The sequence below is a fragment of the Uloborus diversus genome, chromosome 4 (assembly GCF_026930045.1).
Source record: "Uloborus diversus isolate 005 chromosome 4, Udiv.v.3.1, whole genome shotgun sequence".
In the NCBI taxonomy this organism is placed as follows: domain Eukaryota; kingdom Metazoa; phylum Arthropoda; class Arachnida; order Araneae; family Uloboridae; genus Uloborus; species Uloborus diversus.
Window position 1 is genome coordinate 165,172,623 of NC_072734.1, and position 24,944 is coordinate 165,197,566.

A 24,944-nucleotide genomic window follows, 5' to 3' on the forward strand; every position below is an offset into this window, starting at 1 on the left:
CAGTTTTCTGATTTCCATTTTGAATTTTCAGGGCCTGCCGTCTGATAAATTTTATAAATCACCAGGAAATGTACGTTTCATTCATCAACTCCAAATATAAAATGCGAGGAGGGCGCTGGGCCCATAACCATACTGTGCGTTGAGATTTTATCAATGAAGTTATCGCACCGATGACTAATTTAATTAGTGCCCTTTTGAGTTGCAGAGTGTAATTGGAGTTTTTTGCAGAAAATAATACCTGTTGTTGAAATTATTTCTTTTTATTTCCTCCATGGTGATAAAATACAATGATATCCTTGGCGAGCTATTTACATATGAAACATGAAATTGCAAAATAAGTTCTCTCGAAGCATAGATAATTTAGTAAAACATGCAAAACCATTATTTGTAAATTTGTAATATGACAAATGAAGAGTCATTTATGTAATCGAGGATTCAGTAATTGAACTTAAGGTTTGCAGATAAAGTTTACAATTATGAAATGCCTAATTGAGAGCATGACGGCAAACAGCCGACTTGGTCGACCATGAAACTAAAATACGGCGCCTTAAAAGAGAGAGAGAGTGAGCTACCGAAGCAACATATATAGCCAGCCATTGACATTTGCATGGATTTCAAGACATGCATTTGAGATGCGCATTTCTCGATGTTAGAACGGCGGCCAATCAAATGAAAAAGGAACTTCGTCATTTCATGACGTAAGGCACGCACGTGTCTAAGATCGGGAAATACGTTACAGACATTGAAATTAGCATTTGTGACTTTGCAAGATAAAAGAAAATAGGGATTTAATTAAAGCCAAATATATCAAAATAAACATGAATTATTGATAATATTATTTGGAATTCCCAACAATTGCATCAGTTCATTTTGAGTTGCTTCACCCAAAAAAGTTGTATCATTACCCTTTGTTGACAAATAATGACTTTCAAGAATCTTGCAACTTATAACCCCTAGAAATATTTTTTGGAATACACCTTTATCTCATTGCTGATAATGATTTTTTTTTTTTTTTTAATGCAGATTTATACATTAATTTTCAAAAGTTAGATTTTGGCATTGAAAAAGTGCTGAGAAAAATAGAAAATTACAAACAGATATTTTGACTCCATGCTGATACATTTACATGGATTTCCTGCTCAGAAATATTATTTCATTAGTACATGTAATTGTGATTGGACAAGTAACCAGTTTGGAATATAGTTTCCTAATGTCCACCATCTAATTCTAAGCAGGATTTCATATTGGATGTATAACATATACACTTGAGTGTTTAGAAAAATTACTGAACTATATTAAATAAAAGTAAAGAGGAAAAGAAAATACTTACTGTATTTGCCCAACCAGCATAATCACCAAACCTTTCCCGATAAAAGTTGCCTATGTGAAAAATAATAAAATGTAGATATTCAGACTAAATGAAATAAAAATTAAATTCACCATCAATTCAAATACAAATGTGATGACCAGCAACAGGCTATGGGCTCAGGTAGGCTGGTCCTAGTCAGTTTATAAGTCAGTTTCCCCAATGAAGATCAATAGCCTTCATAAAAGCTATCTACTCCTTACTCATTACTACCTCCTCCAGAAAACTGTTCCAAATGCCTACACAATCCTACTAAAGTAATAATTTTTTCTAATTTCCAGATTAGCCTGAGACTTGAGTAGCTCAAAACAATGACCCCTTGTCCTGCTTTCTGCACAAAAATCCAAGCCATCAACACCTTTCATTTTGATAAATTTAAACAACTGAATTATGTCCCCTATAAGGTGACCAAAACTGAACAGCATACTTCAAATGAAGTCTTTTTCTTCTTTTTGTACTTAAAACTGTAAAAAGAATTTCATTGTTTCTCAAAATTTCATGAGGGGTCAACTGACTTGTCCTGATTGCTCAAATGACAGGTTTGGTCACAACAATGATGCTGAAGATGTTAAAGAATCTGAGACTGTTCGGTACCATAAAATAGTTGACGAAGAAGAAGTGCAAATTTTTGAAGTAGCCATTACATACTCTGAGCAGCTATTAGTCAGGGTTGTTGACAACATTATGCTCCAGAGATAGCAGCAAAGAAGTGAGATATATCCGCAAGGCCAGGGTTGCTAAGAGTCAAGTCAGTTTAGTTGCCCCCCCCCCCTTCCCCTCCAAGATGCTCGACCCTAGTTTCTGACTTGGCTGACAAGACCTCTTGTTGGCCCTGAGCAAGGCAGAAAGCAGATGAAGACCACTAGATTTTTTCATTTATCCTGAACTCCTTTACATTTAAAATTTCTGTATGTATATCAATGCATTAAATTGATTTGTAAATTTATTTTAGTGTTTTTTTATTTCTTCATAAATTTCACCCTCCCTATTATCAGCCTGTCTTTTTGTTTATGCAGGATAACCAGGACTCTACTGTAATAATAAAAAGAAACGAACTTTTAATGCAAGAAAAACTGAGGAAAAAATTATATGAAAATACCAAGCTAGCATTTTCATTAATGAAAGTTTTAACAGATAACACTTAAAGTACGATAAATAATACTTTTCCAAGCAAAAGAAATGACACAGAAAAATCAATACCTATTTCTTGAAAGATTTTGCTGGTTAATGTTTTAGAATTCTTTAGGTGTGGTAAATAATCCCTTAAAGTAACTTGCCAAATATGAGTATCCACTGGAATAGCATTGTACTTATCAAGAGACATCAGACAAATGCAATCGGCTACCTGAAATATAAAGAATTATGAATAGGTAAATACATTAATCTACTGTATTTTCCTGAGTATTATCCGCGGCAGAGTATAATATGCAGCTCATAAAATTGGCCTGAAGAGAGAAACTCTTCGTTTAATCTGCAGCGGCGTATAATCCGCGAATAATATAATGTAAAAAAAAATTAAGTTTTGATTTAACATACTATTTTAGCTACTAAATTTAAAATGGGAGGAAGTAATAACTTTTAAGGTATAATCAAAATAGATCTAAAAAATAATTTAAAAAACAATCATTTCTTCATGAAATCGTGATTATGGTAGACAACTGCTAAGGATGGATCACAAAGGGCTACGTAGTGCATAAAAAAGTAAGTGTGATTGGATGCCAAGTGCAATTAGCTAATACCAGCATGTTAGAACATTACAAACAATTTATTGCGCTCTGAAATCTAGAAAGCATAAAAAAGTGCTCAGAGGACAAAGCTGTCATTTGGTGCCGAATGCGTAAAAAGGAAAAAATGTAGTTACCATCCGCAGACATTCCGTCATAAGATGTTAATACGAAATATGGCCACCAAGAAAGGGATGCAAGCTTCCATGTGTCCTTTCATGCATTGCACAACATTAACGGGCAGTTATTGTTAAGTGATTCATCCCATTGCTCTGTCAGAGCATGGATGAGGATTTCCTCATTTATTGGAAGAAATTGTCAGCCAGCAGTTTCCTCCCTAAGGCATCTCAAACATTTTTATTGGGATTTAGGTCAGGAGAACATGCTGGCCATCCGATTGGTTGAATATTCTACTTCTCTAAAAACTCTTGGACAGCGACTGTTCGATAACATATTGCATTATCATCCATGAAAACAAATTTATCACCTATAGCACCACAGAACATGAGGCAGCAGAATATCATTAATATATCGTTGACCAGTCATAGTCCCAGTTGGAACCACATAGAGAGACGTACGGCCATTGATCATGATCCCTGCCCACACCATGACACCACTTGTAGGACATTGGCCCTCTTCTTTTATGTTTGCCGGCCTGTATGCAGTACCACTCTCATGCTATCACATGATGAACAATGTCATGAATCCAAAATTTGCATATGCACAACACGTCTTACTGTATCCTGCACATATTCAAATTACCAGATTTCTTTGGCTTCCATTTCGTGCTTACTATTGCTGCTATTACCATCTGTCCTTAGTAATTGTCCATCAGTGTAGTATGCTAATTAAAAATCCAAAGAGTCAAGACAAAGGAGCAAACGGTCTAATCTTGGGCAAATGAAGGCTACGTTCTTGACTGGTATGGTTGTTTGTTTTACATAGCCAGAATTGTGTAAGAGGAACGTTCAAGCTATGTAAAATAAACAAATTGCAGGCAGCAAAATGGTCTCCATTGCTGAATTCTGCTGGAAATAGTGAGGTTCAACGGTTGGCATTGAGAAAAGAAAAAGCACAAATGATATGCGACAGTGTACAATTTGCACCTCATAAATTTAACATTTTTTTAACAGATAAAGAGGTTTGCCTATTTATTCAGAAAGTTTGCTCATAATAAATAAACTCTTTATGCAGAAAAGTAAAAGAAAATACTATCAAATCTTGATATCTTGAACCTCATCTCAAAATTTCTAATACACTTGGACCTCGATTTAACGAATTTTGTGATCTAACGAATTTTTCTTTTTCCTCAACTAAAATGAAGGCAAAACCCCCTGTTTACCGAAAAACAAGCCCCGAATTAACAAATTATTTTAACAGCCGAAAAAAAAATTTTTTTTGTTAATTTGAGTTAGAAAATTTTGGATTTTCCCCCTAAATGTTATATCTATATTGTATGTTGAAATAGTAAAAGGTTTTTCTTGGAATCAATCAGCAATTTTTGACGGGCGAGGGGGCAACCAACAAATATTGATTTTGATGCAGAAAAATGATAGTGAAACTCCCATTAAAACTGTTACTTTTTCAAATGCTTCATATGGCCTGGAAACTAAAAACATATCTCATGCAGCAGGCTGCATATGACACAGTATTTTCTTCTCCCCATAAAGTCAAAAGAGAACTATTTCGAGTCAAGTATCAAGAAAATTGTCTAACATCAAACATTATTACTTAGTGTTAACCGTTTAAAATTTCAAATTAACTAGTGTGTAATAAGTCGTGAAATGTGAATGAAGAGTTTCTAATTCAGTTTCACTTTCTACTTATGGATATTTTTGCGCAGTTGCTTATTAGGGGTTTTAGATAAGGTAAGTGCAGTTTTTTAAATTTTTTTTTCATACCCCTATATTACGAATAACCCTGATTTAACGCATAAAAGTTTCGTTCCCGATGAATTCGTTAAATCGAGGTCCGACCGTAGCTCCAAAAAAAAAAAAAAAAAAAAATCCTCCTCATTTTCCATAAAAACTTCTTGTATTTCCTATGGTTATCTCAAAATTTAGCTATTGAAATCCTTGATATGTTGAAATTTTTTCACAGATACAAGTTTTTATTGCCATTTTTCCTTGGCAATTTTTGTAGTAGAACCAGTTTTGGAGACATTTACTTGTAGCTTTTCATGCTTTTTCTTGGAAATTTTAAGAGTATGGGATTTATACCAGATAATAAGAGCGTGTGTGTTAGAAGGGGGTGCTGTAGTCTTTTTTATCAGAGTTTTCCCCAGAGTTTATTCTTTGTGCTTTTCTTTGGAACATGTTGCCTACTTTGAGAACAGGGGTTAATTTTTCGTCAGTTCTCAAGTAAAAAGCTTTTTGAATGTGCTATTGGTTGAAGATAAAATTAGAACTTTTACGTTTGTAGATCAAAAAGAAAGTTGAGATAGCTGCTCATGCCAAACACTTTTCCAGTACACTTTACCAAATAATAAAAATAAGTAATTGGGAAAAACTATGATGAAATAAATTATTTAAAAAGGAAAAATCAAAAGTCTGCTTAGTCAGAAGCAGCTAACAATCCAGTTTAACAATTTCTAGTAACCAGTCAAAAAATTGAATACTAGATCTTGTTACATCAAAACAAGGGCGTAAATAAATTTCAGATCTAGTAAAATATTGAAGACTAACTTTTTAATCATTAAGCAAAGTGGCCGCCATGGTAAATAAATATATATTAGGTATCTGTATGCAATCGTAAGAGTTATTAATGTATTTTTTCTAGACCTTTGATGACTCAAAAACTCAATATCTCAAAATTCTTTCTCTTTCCAAGAGATTTGAGATATCAAGATTGCACTGTAGTACAATCAAAATCTGTACAAATTTGCTGCAGCCACATGTTTTGGAGTTATGAGAATGCATTTTTCAGTGAAAAAGAGGCGAGTTTATGGATAAAAAGATATCAGATAAACTGCAGTTCTCTGAAAATTGGTGCAAATTAACTCAGTAATATTTTTTTAGTTTGCTTTTAGTTGCTAATATAATCTCAATCAATATTTGTACATAGTAAATGTATCATTTAATACATACTTTTGCTCCTATTCCTGGTAGTTTTATCAATTCAGCATGTGCTTCTGCATACGGCAAAGTTCTAAGAGTTTTGAGCCAGTCACTCGGTCTGTCATGAAGCAAACTTTTAGCAGTTTCATGGATGTACTTTGCTCTATATCCAAAACCTAATTTTCTTAATGTCTCTTCCACTCCATTTGCAGCTAAACTTTCTAACGCTGGAAATGCATAATATGTAGTCCCATCAAATACAGAAATCGCTTTTCCATAGTGGGAACACAATTTCCCCACCATACTACTTATTCTGAAATGAAAAATTTATGAACAAGATAAACAGCCTGAATTTGAAAGAAAAATGACTATGAAATATGGAAGAAAAATAAGAATGGAAAGAAAAACATGGAAGTATATAAGAAAATGTATTTCCAAACTTACACGGGGATTTCATGAACAACAACAGAGTTGTTTTCCATTTACAAAGAAAAAAAAAGTTCTGAAACAGCATAGTCAAAAACATAGGGTGAGTTTACCTTTTTCTTAATTTTGACCTTCATTTTAATTTTTGAATCTCGAATCAAAAATTAATAACCTTAATTTTTGATTTGAGAATTCTCTTTAAAATTCTCTTGAAAGACATTTAGTTGCTGTTTTTATTTTGTTGCTGATGTCCTAAATGAACAAGTTGCTAGGGTTACCTGGAACAAAGTTTCAGGACATAGCTAAACTTTGTCAAATAAATATTTTTTTGAACTAACAATTCTTGTGCCGCTAATAGATAATTGCTTTCAGTGAAAAATCACCAAAAGGCAATATCTTGCCAGAAAAGACAGCCACGAACTCGGATTCCAGATGGCTGCCTTCACTTGTGACGTCACAAGATGAAACATCGTTTTAGAAATCTGACATTTTAAAAACCAATGGGCACAAGTTAACATAGGGGAACATATGTGTACCAAATTCTGTTCGATTTCATGCGGTAGTTTTGGCTGCACAGCGGCCACAAAAAACTGGTTACACACATACGTGACACACACACAGACAGACATTTTCCAAAAATGGTCGAAACGAACTCAGCACACCTCAAAACGTTCAAATCCGTCAAAATACGAAAATTTGCATGAATCCAATACTTTTTTCTATATCTTAGATATAGAAGAAAGTAAAAAACACTGGAGTCATTTAAATATGTTTTGAATAGGGGAAAAAATGTTAAAATACAGTGGGAGAGTTTTAAAATATAGCACACCAATTTTTCTATGTGTTTGAATGTTTAAAAAAAAACTGGATCAAGAGATTCAGGAGGTAGTGGCGAAGCAAAGGGATGTAAGTGACAAAATTAAAAATTAGAAGATAACCAGTGGCGGATTTACTAGGGGGGCTATAAAATAAGTTAATTTGGCATACATATATGAAAGAAAATACTTGAAATATTTTAAGGATGCAAAAGGATTGAAATCTTAACATAGAATGACATTTTTCGGAGAAGCAGATAATCACGTTCTTTCCAAATTTTAGAGGGAACCCTATTTTTTGAAAGAGAAATTTTTTTTGGCAAATTTTTTGCACTACTGCATAGGGTAGATCCAAGAAAATAAGTATTTTTTGAAAAATCAAGAGAAAATGTTGAAAATCTGGACAAATTAGGTCAAAATAATTTTAATCACGAAAATGTGATAATTTTAATCAAATGATGAAGTCTGCAAACTCATCATTCAAAATATTGGCACAACAAAATTTCATTAGAGCAAAATGATTTTGATAGTCCCTTGAACTTTGTTAAAACAGGATTCAACTATAATACATACTTTAAATGGTAAAAATCACAGTACCTTGAAATATTGTTATTTGCAGAACAAATGAATGAAAATACATTTTCAAGTGGATCTTGACGTAGAATTCTGATGCCTTTGTAATGATTTGCAACCAGTCTAAAATTTTCATCAGCTTTTCCCCATGTATTATAAAGCTCATCTAGATTTATATGTAAATTGAAATAGTCTTTTAACATATTATCACAGTCAGAAAAATTGGTTCCTAATCTGAGGTTCAATAGAGGTAGCATTTTTGCATATCTTCATACGTTTCTGTTTCTTGAGACCACAACTGACCTTATTTTCAGTTGCATCAGCTGGATTCACTACATAAAGAATATTTCCTTGACTATCTTGCTTTAGGATCCATGCAAGATCTGAAATTACTCCAATCCATTCATTTTTAGCATTTTTGTTCCACCTATTAAAATTAAAACTAACAGTCAAAATGAGTAACTATATTCTCAACTGCACTTCAAACATGCATAAAGTGAAAAGAAGAAACAAAATTCAAGAGCATTTATTGTAACAGGCACAAAAAATACATAGGTGGATATGTTTATTGCTAATCCAATAGAAGGCTTTTTTTAAATTAGAACATTAGAACACTAATTCAGTTAGAGCATTTCTTCAAAAAAAAAAAAAAAAAAAGTTGTTTCAATTAGTATGAATTTAGAGACTGTCCAAAAATGATGTCATACTATGAAGGGTGAAGGGAGCCTGTGCAAAAATTGTGACAAGGGGAGGAGGGAGGGGAGAACAAGAGATGTGACATCATAAATTTTTCTCTAATGAGAATATATTTAGGAAAAACAGCATGGATGTGACAAAGGGATATGAAGAATGATAAAGAGGGAAAAGGGGTCAAAAATGTTGGAAAAAAAAGGTATGGTATCATTTTTGGATAGCTACTTATACTGTGTCTTAGTATTAGATAAATATTGTTTGTGATACTGTTAGTTAATGTGCATGCAGACTTGAAACCACTCATCCTTTTGTCATCAAATTTTTTATTTGATTATCGAGAATCGTGCTCCCCTTTACAAAATGATCCAGCAGAAACACAACGGAAAATTCAATTCCGTAAATTGCAACAGGGATAATACAACTCATTCCCATAAGAATAAGTCAATCTCAGCAGATTAAAAATAATATAAAATTTGTGTTTGATCTAGAACTCAAAGATGGCACTAATTTCACAACACATAATTTGAATTATTCTAACCAACAATAAAAACAATTTCAGCAATTTTCCAGAGTTTCCAGAGATTGTAAAGCTAATTAAAAAGATTCAACAACATTATTATTTTTTTTATTTATTATTTTTTTTTTGCATTCTAGGGAGAATTAGAATGCCTTTTTTATCTTAGAAACTTACAGTATTTTATGTGCGCCCACAAAGAGGCATTAATATTGCATTATTATTTATTTATTTATTTATTTATTTCGGGGGGGGGGGGGGGAAGGAGATGCTTTTTGGAGCATTTTTTTCCATTTGGGAAGGTTTTCATTCCTGGAGAGCTCTATAGCATTTGAAGGGTGTGCCATTGTTTTTAGTGGGGGTACCCGGCACATGACATTACGTTGCTCTACTCTTCAAGTTTGCCACATTTTATTCAATATTTTAAGTTTAAATTCACTAAAAGCTCCCTGTTAGAGTTAACTATCCTTAAAAAAGTTTATTTAGTCTATACGCTAGATAAATATCAGAAGACAATTACAAAAACATTTCAAATTCAATTTTAGGAGTGAATTTTTTTTTTTTTTGTTACATTTAAGGGGAAAAAAAAGGGAAGTGATTTTATGAGATTTGTAACATTAATAATTTAATTTTGTATTTTTCATTAAATTTTGCTTTTTATTAACCCTAGTAACAGAATTTCCCCTCTGATTACCCTTGTTTTAAATATTTTTCTAGTATCACTTTTCTTGTTCACATTTTCAATTTTCTGTTTATTATAGGATTTCCTTGATCTTGTATGAAATCCTAAACATACATACATTTTTCCCCAAATGCTAGTAGGAAAGTAACAGGGTTGAGCGATTTAAATCAGCACTACATAAATCGTGATTTATTGGGTTGTTCGGAAAGTCATTTCGTTTTTTTTGGGGAACATGAAAGACAGTTTTCGTATAATGAATAAAAATTTTATTAAATTATATATTGGTCATTCTGGTCCAACACCTTTTGCTATCTTTCTGGCAGTAACATAATTCCCCTCTCATAAAAGTTTTGGTCCTTGCTGGCAAAAAAACTGGTTCAGGTGGTTTTTGACATCTTCATTTTTGAGGTAAAGGTTTTGCCATCCAAAAAATTTTGCAGGGACCGGAACAAATAGTAGTCGGAAGGCGCCAGATCTAGAGAATATGGTGGATGTTGCAGTACGTCCCATTCAAGCTGTAAAAGTTTTTGGCGAGTGACCAAACTTGTGTGAGGTCTCGCATTATCCTGGTGGAACACCACACCCTTCCTGTTGATTAATTCGGGCCTCTTCTCTTTAAGTGAATCATTCAATTTGTCCAGCTGATGACAATAGACTTCTGAATTAATCGTTGTATTGTCCGGCAAAAGCTCAAAAAAAAAAAACGATTCCTTTGACATCCCACCAAACGGAGAGCATCACCTTTTTTTTGGTGAATGTTGGCTTTTGACACGCTTTGAGCCGGTTCATCTTTTCTGCTCCATGACCTCTTGCGTTTAACATTGTTGTATACAACCCATTTTTCGTCCCCAGTAATAATCCGCTTCAAAAATGGATCATTTTCTTGACGTTTGAGGAGCGAATCACACGCGTCAACGCGACGACACAAATTTCGCTCCGTAAGGACATGGGGCACCCACACATCGAGCTTCGAGGTTAAGCCCATGCCTTTCAAATGGCCATAAACAGTCGAATTCGACAAATTTAATCTCTCACCGATCTCTCGTGTGGTTATTCGCCGATTTGCATCAACTAATGCCTTTATCGCATCTTTGTCAGCTTCGACCAGCCTTCCAGACCGTGGTGCATCTTCGACATCAAAATTGCCGGATCAAAATTTTGCAAACCAGCTCTGGCACTGGCGTACTGTTAACACGCCTTCTCCATACACATCGGTCAATTTTTTTCTCGCTTGGACAGCATTTTTACCTTTTCTGAAGTAAAAAAGTAAAATATGACGAAAATGCTGCTTATTGCTCTCCATATTTAAAAGGGCACCAACCAAAAACTACTGCGTAGAATTAATAGAACTTTTTCACACACAAGCCTTGCAATATCAGCTCTCAAGACATATAATGGTTATGCGGCTTAAGTGTGAAGTTGGTTTCGAAAAAACGTAATTAAGTCCTCTGACGGGTAAAAACGAAATTACTTTCCGAACAACCCAATAAGTCATTATTTAAATAGTTTGATTTTTTTATTTCAATCATGATTTTTAAAAGTTTAAAAAGGGAGATTTTTTTTATATATTTATAAGCCTGTTTGAATTAAGCATGTATAGTGGAATGTTTAATGGTAAAGTTCCATATGATGCAGACTGGAACACAATGATAGATTGTTTAATCAAATACATAAAAAAGCGGTCTGTTTAATTTAAAATTCATGAGAAGCACAGGGAAAAAATTGATAGAAATGTTTACAATAAAATAATTAATATTTTATTAAAAAGAATCTTGTTTTGGAAACAGATTCAACAGACTGAACAAGACATTATTCTGTTTCTCACATATTTAACTTGCAAACTAATTTTTAAAAGAAGAATAAAAACTATTTCTGATTAATAAGTAATAACAGTTATAAAACTGCTATGAACAGGTTTTCATTGCAATTACCATCCGTTTTAGATCATAGTACATATGCATTCCTTCTATATGACAAACATTATTTCAAGGTCAATTTTTTCATCCTTATCTGAAAGAACACCAAAAAAACCTATTTCGGTAGGAAAAAATCTGCTCTTTCCATGAATTCTAACAAAAAGAAGATGCAAGTTGACAAAATTATGCATTGAAAATAGGTTATTTTTCATGTGATGGCTACTTAGGACAGCAATATCTTTTACAAAGTGAATATTTATGCACTACAATTGTAACACATAGTGATTGCAATACCGGTATACAAAATACCCGTATTTTCAGAATTTCTGAAATTTTGTAATACCGGTATTTGATGAGGTAAAATACTGGTATTTTTGGTATTAGCTGAAAATAATAAATAGTTCCAATTACAGAATTTTCAATTTAGTTTGTTAAATATATACTTATATTTAAAATGTTGTACATTCCTTTTTCCATGATAAAGAACCAAAATCAATTTATTGATGTAAAAATAAGCTTCAAAAGCACAAACTAATAGAATATCATTAAACAAAACTAGCAGAAAGGTAGCAAAATGAAATTTTCATTACTAGATGGTGAGATGGATCCCATTTTTGTGCACCATGTTTTTGTTTTTTCTATTTCCCTGATCTTTCAGTTTCCTTTTTGTGAAAGTTAATTTTGAGTGTAATTTTGAATGTATTTTTTCTATGAATAATTTATTCCAACCATCAATTGCAGTAATACTTTCTGATATTTTCTTTAAATATTTGTCTCAACTGTACTGAATTTTGACAAAAACTTCTTCTAAGCAAAACAAATGGTAATTTGTTGTCATCGGGTATTGGTTCGTTGACATTTCTCGCTTTATACTTGACAATATAATATTTAGAAATTATATAGTGCCTTAAAAATTTGCATGGAGGTTAAACATAATCACTTAAAACACATTTTCAGATAATTACATAGTTAAAATTGTAAAGAATTTTGAAAAGAACGCAAAAACAAATAAAAGAAAGTAACAAGATCAAATTTAGTCTTGACTAAATTTATGATGAACTTGAAAGTTCATCCTAAATTTCAACCCAAAGGGTCAATCAAACAATAAAAATCAAGCACAAACCTTTCCTGCTCAAGAGAAAATGATGGTAATATTGGAAAAATATAGTCTCTCAGAAAGAAATTACAACTAGCACACACACAACATCTAAAAAATATATTAATAATAATAGACACTACACACATATAATACAAAAGAAACACACAGGCTAAAAGATTTTTCCAAAAATAGCACATAAGAGACTGAATTATTTGAAGATGAAGGACTTCTAGACAATTAGAGGAGGTGTATCAAACATTGTTAACAGTACCAATGACTAGGGGGAATTCAGAAAGAGTATTTTCAACTGTAGGGAAGTTAAACACTAAATGAGTTCCAAGTTTAGAGAGAATTCAATGGATGCATCATATATTTTACTATATTTTTTTTGTCATGAAATTTGTTCCTTCATTTTATATTTGTTCACAGTACATTTTCACAATGAAATGAAAGAAAGGGGGGTTCAACAAACCAAGCACTGCGACCAGAGGTCTATTGTACTAGTCCCCAAACAGAAGTCTTAAAACAGACCAGTAGCTGAAGCAAAATTCAACGAACAGCTAATAAGAATGTTATGAATCACCTATGGTTCAAGCAAATGACGACGAAGGTGTTCAAACCTATAGGCAAAAAACACTTCAGAATCACACATGATGTGAGTAACAGTTTCCAGAAAGAGTTGGATACTTATTTATACCCATTAAAGCAAGTTGCCGCTTTCAGGTGCAATGACTAAAGAAGACTAAAAGCCTTCCTAATGCTGTTGTTGTTGCAAATCTCCGGTGTTTAGCAGCGCTAAACCTGGTCTATGAAATTCGTCACTCTCAAAAAATCCAACACCAACATTTGATCCCCCAAAAGATCCAATCTTGAAAGTCCCAGACAATTCAGTATATGTTCGGGGGTTGCCTGATGGTCGGCACACTTCACACAGGTTGGAAAAGTCTTTTTTCCACTGCAATAAGTCAATGATTTTAGGTGTCCACTAATGAGCCTAGTGATGGTCGTCTGATCTCGCCTACCACATTTGAGAGATAATGCACCTCCCGGGCACTTCGCCTGGTACCAATTATGGGTAGGAGCGACAGTCCAGAAGGACTTTGCATCTCTTTTAGCCTTAGAAAATAGCTCCAAGTAAGTCAAAGAATCAGGTGTATATAATGGCTCACCAGTCCCTTTTTTAGCCAAGATATCGGCCATCTCGTTACCATGTACATCAACATGAGATGGAATCCACTGAAAATGCACCTCTCGAAAAGAAGAAATATGCTCCAGTTTGTTAATAATAGAAACACCAGTACCATCACCCACTTTATGCCAATTAGAGAGGTACTGGATGGAACTTCGGCTATCTGACAGAATCCAAACGGCTGAAGAGCCGGGAGAAGACAAAATTGAACTTCCTAATGCTATTTTTTTCCCTAATGCTATTTTTGTTAAGAAGCTTTTTGCATTTTTGGCATGTAATCCCCAGAGAGAATCCGGACTGCCCTTCTTAGGATAGCCAGCTGAATACGTTCAATGTCAATGTGAGATAACTTTTCTGAAGAGAAGGTTTCTCTCACAACAGCCATCATGAACATACTCCCTGCTTGAGCATAGGACTGTGGTTGACTTGTCCTTACTCTTAAAGATGCAGCAATTTGTGTAAGGGAAGGAGTTCAGACCTCTGACCAAAGATGTTTGGCTTGTCCTATCTTCTCGGGAAAGGCTGGCCCAGTGGTTTTTGCCTCCTATACCAGTCTCCCCCTCTCCTGCCTGTTCCTGTTGCATTTTTGTGCAAAATTGAGTACTACCTGCCCCCTCACTGCAGAGTCGCTGGGTTGCCCCCAGACCTGCACCCTCACCCCACTCAGTCGATGGGTTGCAGACTCATACCCTCACATCCTCCAGCAGCAAGGTTGCTGGTATTCTCTTTCATGCCAGCCTCCAACTCCATGGGAGCTGGGAATTGTGAGGTGGTAAAAGGTCCACACTCGCACAACCACCCTGCATGAGCGTAAGGCTAAATAGAATGAGGTTTTGCCTGGTTCCTCGAGAGGACCGTGTAAGACATCATAGAACCGGATGCTACCATCCATCCAGATGCCTCACTCTTTAGATTGGGCGTCCATTTTAGTTGCTTCTTATGACATGCATCGACTAAGTTGGGACTATTCTGCTCCAGTCACCACATGGAGAATACATTTTCACAAACAAAAACATAATTTTGTACAAAATTATGAAATGTGGCAACAAAATAATTTGTTTTCAAGCATTTTTGAGAAATTTCAAATACCGATATTGGTACTGGTATTCTGGTATCATGTTTTAAAAATATTGAATACCAGTATTGAATTTTTGGTCTCGTACTGCGATCTTCAGTAACACATTAAAAACAAGTATTTTGACAATAGAATTAGAGCATTCAAGCAAGAGCTTTTGAATTACTTTAGCTCACGAAATTTCAGGCATCCAGTATGATAAAATTTTCTGCAACCTTAGCCCAACATGGCAATTTGTTTCACAAAGCTACTAAGCCATTTGGAGCCCTTTTTGGGGAAAATCCTAGATCCTCAGCATTTGGATCTTGAAAGCTGAAAGTTCGCATGTAGGTTATATATATAGTTAATGCATTTCTGCACCGGTATAAAATTTCGTCCAATTTGGAGATGGTCGAGTGGGGATGATTTGAAAAACCAGATCAGTTGATGTGGAATGGCATATTAATAAAGAAAAGAAAAAAAAAGGGGGGGGGTTGAAAGTAAAGACTTAACTGAGGGTTTTCAATTTTTTCTCTGAAAGAAGAGAGAGCAACATATTTATATGGTAGGAGAATAGAACAACTTAAAATATCACCTGAATGATTGGCCTCCTCCTAATGTTATTTCAAGATTTAATTCAGTAAAACTACAAGGTATCTTTCTCCACATTAGAACTGTATAGATGTCAAACCTGTAATACAACATTTTACATCAATCACCCAATAGATTGAAATAATTTATGAGGAAATGAACAAAAATTGCTTGAATGGCAAATGCTGTTTACAACGCTCAAGATATTGAGCATTTAATTTTAAAATTTCATTTTAAACATTGTCTGATGCAATATTAGCATTTTGCTGGAAATATGTAGCAATCTCTTCACATCTGCTTTTGGTTTACGATATGTCTTACTATTTTTTCAGTAGTACACAACATAAAGCATATTGAGCAAAAATACAAATGTATTTTTGGAATAAATATGTTTTTTTTTTTTTATTGCATTGCTTGTCATGTGTATAATGCATGACAATAATACGAAACGCATCATCCCTGAATTTTGTCTTAAAAACAATTGTTAACGCAAATAATCGTGCCTCATATCATAAGGAATAATTTTGATCAAAAGCATATACATTCTCTGACTAGATTGAAACTATTTTTTGATGCTTGATTAAGGATTTGCTGAAAGAACCTTTGACAGTACAATCATTAGGTAACTATAGTCTGTTCCATTTTAACTCGGCACCAGTGGGAAAGGTACAAAATGTGCTACACTACACTGAGAAGAAGTTCTCATTAATTTGAAGGTTTAAAAGGGTGTAAATTGACAAATGATGTGATAAAATAGAGAATGTGGTCAAGACACATATTTGTCGTTATTATGTGGTTAAATATATTTAATTTAAGAGTGCAATGGTCAAATCTTGATAACTTGAGCCTCCTTATCTTGAAACCCTTGATAGCTCAAAAGAAATATTACTCCTGCATTTTCTGCAAAAACTCCTATGTTATCTTGAAATTTATTTTCGAAACCCTTGATGATTTGTCGAGTTTTTTACGCAAAAATAATAATAATGCTCTCAGGGTTTGGAATAGAGCGAGGGATTGCGCGAAATGCGCACAAAATCAGTAAATCCCGCGCAACCCAAAGGTCCGTGTGGGATTCCCCTCCCCCCCATAAATTTTTAAACTCGATAATGAACCCCATACTGAGCAAGAGGAGAAGATAAAAAAAATTTTAAAATCCATTTTTATTTCGGAAAGATGTAAAAAATTTAATAAAGCGTCCGTCAATTCAAAGCAATTTAAGTTACGTCGACAAATTCCGATCCGCCGACATCAACCGATTCCGATCCGCCGACATCAACCGATTCTGATCCACCGACGTCAACCGATTTCGATCTGCTGGTCGAAATGCGATCCAAAAGCTGCTGGAAACGACAGTCCGTTTTCGAAAGGTATAGGCAATTTTTTACTTTAACTTTTTGATTGTCAGAAAAAAAAGTCCTTGTGCAGTAGAAATATTATTCTAAACAATGGGGACCGAACATCATTCGGATAATTAGATCCAGAAAATGGTCTATTTAAAAAAATAATTGAGTGCATGTGTATGTTACTTAGTTGTAAAATATATTATTAAAAATGAAATAATAAAATAAAATTGCAAAATTACTGAATAATTATTTGAAAATGGGGTTGATATTACACTAAAAAAAAAATCATTTAAAAATGAATAAACAGAAAAATGAAATAAAAATGAATTATAAAAAAATTCTAAACAAATTTTCAGAACGCATAAAAATTCTCCCCCAAATTCAAAAAATCCCCTATGGAATCTGAAGTAAAGGGGGACATACCCCCCTAGAAATTGAACCCTATTTCAAACCCTGATGCTCTCATACACATCAGTACAGATGCATAAATATTACCAACTTTTGCTGATGAACTGCTGGATGAAGGCATTTTCTAACATTTCCGATTGGACATGCTACTAGAGTGAAACAAGTATCATAAAAAAAATAAATATATCAAAAAAGAAAAAAAAAAATGCAAATTGTTTAAAAAAGAAATTTTATATTGTTAAAGCATTACTCACAAAAGTGATGACAGCATACAGATTCCGCCTACTATGGTGCAAACAAAATAAGTTAAAAATACTATAAGCTTAAGAACATGAATTTCAAATTTAAAATTCCATTATGCATTGTGTATTTATAATATATAAAATCTGGTGCTGAATTAAAAACACTTACAGCTGTAGTAAAATTTAAACTGCAGAGTTTTCTCTCGTTCTTCGTTGGTAATATGATAAAAAAAAAGGATTTTCCTCAATCATAGCAAATTAACCTTGGAATTTTTTTTCGACAACATTTAAATCCCCTCCCTTTTTAAGAAACCATGGGCAAGGGCTTGCTGAAAACATAATCTACTTTCAGAACAGAATGGTACCTTTGTTCTTTTCAGGCAGTACTATTTGGTGCGTTTGGAAAACCTCAATCTTATATGCCACGGTAATTTCCTAATCTTTCAACTCACAAAAGACATTGCTTTTAAGTTTCATGCCGGTGCAAGAAAAAAACAGTAAAGGAGCATGGCAATGTAAACAAAACTAACAGATGCAGTTAAGTCAAAAAAAAAAAAAAAAGAGTAAAAAAAATAGGAATATTAAAACTCTTCACTGCAATGTTTTTTTTTTTTTTTGTCATAATTTTATTAAAATAATTATAAATTAAAAGATTTGTACTAAATATTTCAATTCATAATTTTAATCGATACTTAATCGATAACTAACTCAATCGATATGTTTGTTTACAAACTGCTTTTCTTAAGATAGATAATTTATTTACTAATCTCTTCAATTGTTTGAGGAAGTGAAAGCTTTCGAATTTTTCTTATTAAGAAGTAAAAGTCTTCTTTCTGCCTTGCAATAAAGTTCACTCAAGCAACTTTGATAAAAGTAATTCGATACTCAGCTCGAAAGATTAGATTTGAAGTGTAACCATGGAAACAAGCGAATTCAAGGTAAAGTTTGGTAAATTATATGTACACACTGAAAGTTATACTGATTTGTACAATGTGTAATTATGTGTTGTAAAGTAGTTTTATCTTGGTGTATTTAAATGAAAAGTGGCCGATATTTCCCTGTGTTAATACTTCAGCTTGGACTTTTGCTGCTTGATTTATTGTTAAATGCTTTCGTTGACTTCTGGCGTTCAACGTTTGTCGTTCTACTTGCTCTCAATGTAGTTCAAGGCATTGGTATTGTTTGTAGCATTATAATTTTGTTTTTAATGTTTGCAAATACATATGTGTTTCGTGCTGGACTCTTGGGAATATTAATATCTCGCTATAGGTTCACCCTCATTATTTGTTTCAGTTACCTTGCCATCAGTATTGCATGGCATTTTTGGAATTTAAAATTTAAATGGGATAACCCTTATGCGTACACATGGACAACAAATTTGTTAGTTTTGTACATTTTACAAAGAAGTTGTGCAGTTTTATATTATTACTTTTATAAGAGGACTGCTCTCTTAGTAGTTGATCCGTGTTTTTATGAAGATGGCGACTGGCTTAAAATGAAAGTAGCCAGAAGATAACATTTCGGTAAGTGAAACATTCTTTCACTTTTTTACAGAATTTTTTTTTCCATTCATATTAGACAATGTTTTGTGTCAGAAAGGTCTTTAATGTTTTGAAGGAAAATGGTTTTTAAGTGAAGTTTAAAAAAATAAGGACAATGCAGTTTTGTATGTGAGTAGGATATCGTAGAGATGTGGTGGTACTTAAAAGTGGAATTGAAACTCTCAGAAAGCATTGAAAAAGGTATTGAAGTATTTAATAAGAAGGGCTTCTCAGTGGCTTCTTCATTGGCGAAATATCCCAGGGAATTCTCAAGAATTTTCAAAGAAACAAAGTTCATTCTCAAGAATTTTCTTCCAGCTTTCTCTTCTTTTTTTTTGAGCAATCTCAATTGCTTATTGCTTTCATTTGACTGTTCCCACCTCCACCCTTCGCACCATCACCGTCGACCAGCTCCTCACGATGCTGCTCCTCTAGAAAAAACAGTCTCCAGGTTGCATCCTTGTCCTACACACACGCACATACATACACAACTACACACACGCACATACACACAACTACCCACACACTCATGCCTGCACACAGACACAAACACATATCCCTACACACAGATACACATCCCCACCCCCACACACACATGCATACACACAACTACGCAGACGCACACACTTATGCCAGCACACAGACACAAACACACATGCCTACATACACATACATATACCCCCTACACATAAACACACATACCCCCACACGCAAACACACGCCTACATACACACACTCGTGATTGCGAAAAACATTATTTGAATTCAAGATGTCAAAATTCTTTTTTTTTTTTTTTTTTTTTGGCCATAGTTTTCCAGTTATTCACTCTCAGAGTGATGAAATGATATTCTTTGCAATCAACCCATCTGTGGTGAGATCAACTTCTAATTTTAGCTCCAGTGGGTTTAGTCAAATCACTATTCCATCTAAAATAACATGGCCAGCTCATTTAAAAATCTTTGAATTTTTTTTAAGTTGGTCACATTAGGTTCCTCGAAGTCATGATAAAGTTCTAAATTAGAGTGTGAGATATATCAACTTTTGATCCAACATGACCTCCAAAGGTGGCTTTTACTATCCGTCGCTGAAAAATACCCAGAGCATTTTTATTGTTTTGTGTCAGTCTAGTAGAGGTGAGTTCGGGCTCATTTTTGAGAGCCTGGGCCCGCCCAAGCCCAAAAATTTGTATCCGAGCCCGAGTGATATTGTCTCGGACCAAAATCCGAGTCCGAAGGAAACTTTCTTGTATCAAAAACCAAACCTTCTACAGTCTGACATGATCTCTCTGTTAATGAAAAATGTTACGTCAAATGTTCTTCATTAACAGAGAGAAGTTTCTAAATTTTCTTAAAATGCTCCATTTCAAATGCATTACTATATGACATATTGCAATATAGTAATTGCGAAAAAACACTATAAATAAGCGTTAATTAATTAATTTTTTTTTGGGGGGGGGATTTGACATTGATTGAACTGATTTAAATGTTCCTTTCATTTTCTCACAGTAGGAAAATGTTTATTTGCTTTGAATTTGTATGGAGATTGGCGAATGAATATGCTTGAGCCTGAGCTCGCCCGAGCCCGAAACCTATTTTTGGTTCTAGAGCCCGAGCCCGCTTCGGGCTCGGGCTGTCGTGGGCCCGGGCTGAGCCCATCTCATTTCTACTGTTTCTAGAGAATTTGAGTATAGGTCCAGTCATGACAATTTTACTCTTTTCTCCCTCATTCAGATTGACTCGTATTAACTGGATGTTTGCCAATTCCATATAATCCGTGGTCAAACTATAAATTATATGAAGGTTTCATCCTGCCAATGTTGTTGTCGTGTGCCAGCCAGGCTGGCAATTTGGGGTGCCCTGCTTCACTTTTCCTACTGTACTCTAATTAATACAACCTTCAACTATCTTTTATTGAAATGACATAAGTGCTTATTGCAGTTGTGGTGCTTTTGAAATGAAGGATATTTTTTACTGTCAAAAAAGAGACAGTAATTGAGCTTTCACATTTGGAAACGGCATTTATATGTATAAAACAGGATTCTGAGTTAACAAACAATACCATGAGACTTGAAATGAAAATTAAATTTTTATGTATAAAGCCAACTTTGACCTATAAAGCCCATCCTTCATTAAGACTAGATGTAAACAAAGAATTTCACCATTTGACGACCTCAATCCCATTCTTGGCTTGTACAAGAACGAATTGGTGCTAAGCAGAGGGCCAATGGGAATTCTATTGATTAGATGGTTTGCCTTTTCTTTTTTTATTCAAGAAAAAATTTACTAAAATGGCATAGCGGCAAACCTTCTGGAAACCTTTTTGTTTACTTTCAGTTTACTTTATGTGAACAGAGTGTACCCATCTCATGAAACTAAAACTTTAAAACTTTGTTTAAATAAGTTGATTGACGTTATTTTTATTTTCAGAAAGTTTGCAAATTTTCGAAGTGAATAAATTTATTCAAAATAATTTTTGTTTTGATTGAAAGTCAACCATTTTCAGAAAATTGCATTATAAATACACTATTAAAACATTCAAAAGGGGTTCCACTCATTGAAAAAATTAAGAAAGGCTAAAGTAAAGCTTCATCAACTGTAGTTTGTAAGTTGTTGTTGTTCTAGTTCACTTTTATGTTATTTTATTCATTTTCATCTTCCTGATTTTTATGCATTCAAAAAATATATTTATTTTGTATTGTATGTGTATGCAATTTTATTTTTATTTTATTTATTTATTTTTGACGTGATGAGTATCTTCTTTTTGTATCAATTTATTTATGAATTTCATGTTTGTTTTCATTTCCTAGTAATTTTAATTTGGTACTTATCCATTAAAGGTACATACATTTATTTCGTGAATTTTTTTCATTTTGTTTCTTGCTGCTATGATTAGTCAAAGTTACTTAGAAACTACTTGCTTGGCAATACCATTGATTATTTTGTCTTTTTTATGGACTTTTATACAAAGCATGCCATAAAACAAGACTTAAGGTTCTGAAGAAGATAAAAACAAACAAAAAAGGTGCCATTAAAATAATTAACTAAATAAAAAAGACAATATTAAAAGCTCCAAAAAATAAAATAATCTGTCAAATAATTAAATTGAGTTGTTAACAAACATTAAAGATTCCATTAAAACCAGAAAAAGAGAAGCAGACATGGTGGAGATGTCTATATATTGCTTCAACATCCAGTTAAAATTACTCATGTTTTAATTCCTGTTGTTCCTGTGAGAAAGCGGTGCTTAACAATTAAGTAAATTGATTCACTTGATTCTTCTTTTTTTTCTTTCACAGATTAGAGAATTGGAAACAGTTCTGCTTGAATTGAATACTTTAAAAAAGAATGCAGTAAGTATATATTTATATCTTTTTATAGTGAAAAATTATAAAATTAGTTATTGAATTTTAAGACACTGAAGGATAAAAAAATCTTTTAGTGTGTGCTTATTTTTCTAAAAATTTTTCGTGTGTGAAAGATATATATATATATATATATATATATATATATATATATATATATATATATATATATATATATATATATATATATATATATATATTACAGGGTTGGCAAGTTTTTGACAACTGCAAGGTTTTATACTGTTTTATAACTAAAGTTTTTCCTGTCATATCAAAAACCTAAATTTATGCCCAAAACCTATCTAAAATAAAAATTGACCTTCAAAATTACATTAACAAGTGATTCTTTGTTTTATAAATTTTGCTTTCAAACACTAAAGGAAACTTTTGGACTGTTTTAAATTTTTTAAATAATGATAAGAAATCTCAAACATAATTTTTTTATTCAACAAGCTACTTGTCTGTAGAAAAAAAGAGATAAATGAAAGAGCTAAACATATTTTTTATATATAATAATAATAATATTATAATGACTATTTGTTTCATCTCAGAGCAGCAGTAAGACATTTGCTCATATCCAGGGCTGGATTTAGACTTAGTGGGGTCCTTAGCTATTTCAGATGTGGAGGCCCTTTTGTTATTTGGATAACTTTGTGTCAGTAGCAAAATAAGTTATTTTTAAATTTTTTTTATTTATTTATTATTTTTTTCTCTATTTGTGGCTTGTGGCTAATTGATTGAACCTTTTTACATTTTGGTTGATACTTTCTTAATATGATAAGACTTAAAATCAAGGTTCGCCGTTATGTATCAGTCGATATATATCACGATATATGTCTGATATTTATTTTGAAAATATCATGATATTTTGATATTTATTTTTTCAACTATGTTATTTTTAATATAAAAATTATATAAATCCTAGTAATGTTGTTAATTTATTATTAAAAATAACTAAAAAAGTATGCACTATATTTTTATGATGTATAAATACATCATTAATACAGCAAAGTAATATTTTTTTATTTTATATTAATTTTTATCATTAGTAATGTAGCAATTTTAAATCATATTAAAAGTGCCTACTTAAATATAACGAAAACAAAATAAATTAAACGTTGGTCAGAAAAAAAAAATCTTATGACTGTGCACACCAACTAATGCATATTTTTTATTTCTAAATCATATAACTATAAAAGTAGCTTACAGAAGATAAAATTAGTAAAACAGCTAATGCTAAATTAACTTCATTAAAATTGACGAAATTGTAAATTGAAATATTATATATAAATGAGAGAAACCTTAGTTTTAAGTCTACATATTGTAATGATAATGTGAGGAAATAAAGAGTGATTTGAGGATGCATTTACTTTAGTTTGTAAGATAAATAAATACTTTTGTGCTGAACAGTAAAGTAAAAAAAACAACGTGAAAAAGGTACAAATTGCAGATTTTGAAAATATCATGATATTTTCTAACCCTGCTTAAAATTTCAGTGATTGATATTACAGTATAACTTCAATTTGACAATTTCCTCAATTTGATGATGCATTTCACTGGTCTGGATTTGACTGCATTGAATGTCTATGCTTCTCGATTTAACAATATCTTTGATTTAACGTTTACTTTCTTCAGTCCCTTGACAATCGTTAAATCGGGTTATACGGTATTTACTTTAATAATATTAAGATGCTTTAATTATACCTGATTCCAACTTAGCATTGTTAATGCAGAAGATTGTACTTTCAATTGAAAAAAGTGCTTGTGAACTACAGTTTTTCGATTAATATCGTCCCAGCTTTGATTTATTCAAAATTGCTCTAGCTAAAATTCTTCCTATGTAGCTGGTGCTGAATATTGATCACAAAAATCTTTCCTTGGCATATGTAAGCAGAAAAAACTTTATATTAATATGTAGTTAATTACATTATTATGTAATTTTCAGTGGTTAAAGTACTTTTTTTTTCTTTCTCTTGATAGAAAGTTTACAAACAACTACAGAATTCAAATATATGTTTTCGTGCTGATTCTAATGCCTTAAAAGCTGAAGTACAAAGTAAGTTTTGATGTAGAAGCAATTCGCATTTATTTCATGTGTGAACTTATTTTTTCCTGAAAACATTGTTTGCAATTTTTTTCTTTCCCTTAATTCTAATGTCCTGAAAATGAAAAACTTTTTCTTTATAGCAGGTATTAAAAATTGAGTGTATGAACTTGACTGATAATTTTCAACTATCGGCATAGTCGTGTGTTACATTGCATAGGTCGTGTGAAATATAGAGATTTACGCTGATTTCGAAAGGAACTGAAATTATGAACATATCATTGATAAAAATACAAAGTATCAAAAC

At 32.7% G+C, this 24,944-nt stretch overlaps 2 protein-coding genes across 3 annotated transcripts in view; one reads left to right on the forward strand and one right to left on the reverse strand.

The window, feature by feature from the left end:
* The window catches only part of LOC129220497 (N-glycosylase/DNA lyase-like), a 33,205-nt gene extending 15,038 nt beyond the window's left edge, over positions 1-18,167 (reverse strand). The window contains 7 exon segments of the mRNA XM_054854920.1: positions 1,331-1,380; positions 2,567-2,711; positions 6,177-6,459; positions 7,985-8,211; positions 8,213-8,387; positions 15,703-15,798; positions 18,057-18,167. Coding sequence (XP_054710895.1) covers positions 1,331-1,380; positions 2,567-2,711; positions 6,177-6,459; positions 7,985-8,211; positions 8,213-8,387; positions 15,703-15,776 — 954 coding nt within the window. The 5' untranslated portion in view covers positions 15,777-15,798; positions 18,057-18,167.
* A 297-nt stretch (positions 18,168-18,464) lies between these two features.
* LOC129221369 (transmembrane protein 138-like) lies at positions 18,465-24,650 on the forward strand. Of its 2 annotated transcripts, none has more exons than XR_008580502.1 (3): positions 18,465-18,629; positions 22,528-22,581; positions 24,574-24,650. XR_008580502.1 is itself a non-coding variant. In XM_054855839.1 (3 exons), exon 1 carries the CDS (start codon positions 18,728-18,730, stop codon positions 19,205-19,207), a length of 480 nt encoding a protein of 159 aa, XP_054711814.1. In that variant the 5' UTR covers positions 18,636-18,727; the 3' UTR covers positions 19,208-19,214; positions 22,528-22,581; positions 24,574-24,636. The 2 variants fall into 2 exon arrangements, 1 of the variants encoding a protein (XP_054711814.1); XM_054855839.1 differs by lacking the exon at positions 18,465-18,629 and adding an exon at positions 18,636-19,214 and having other exon boundaries at positions 24,574-24,636.
* The last annotated feature ends 294 nt before the right edge of the window (positions 24,651-24,944 follow it).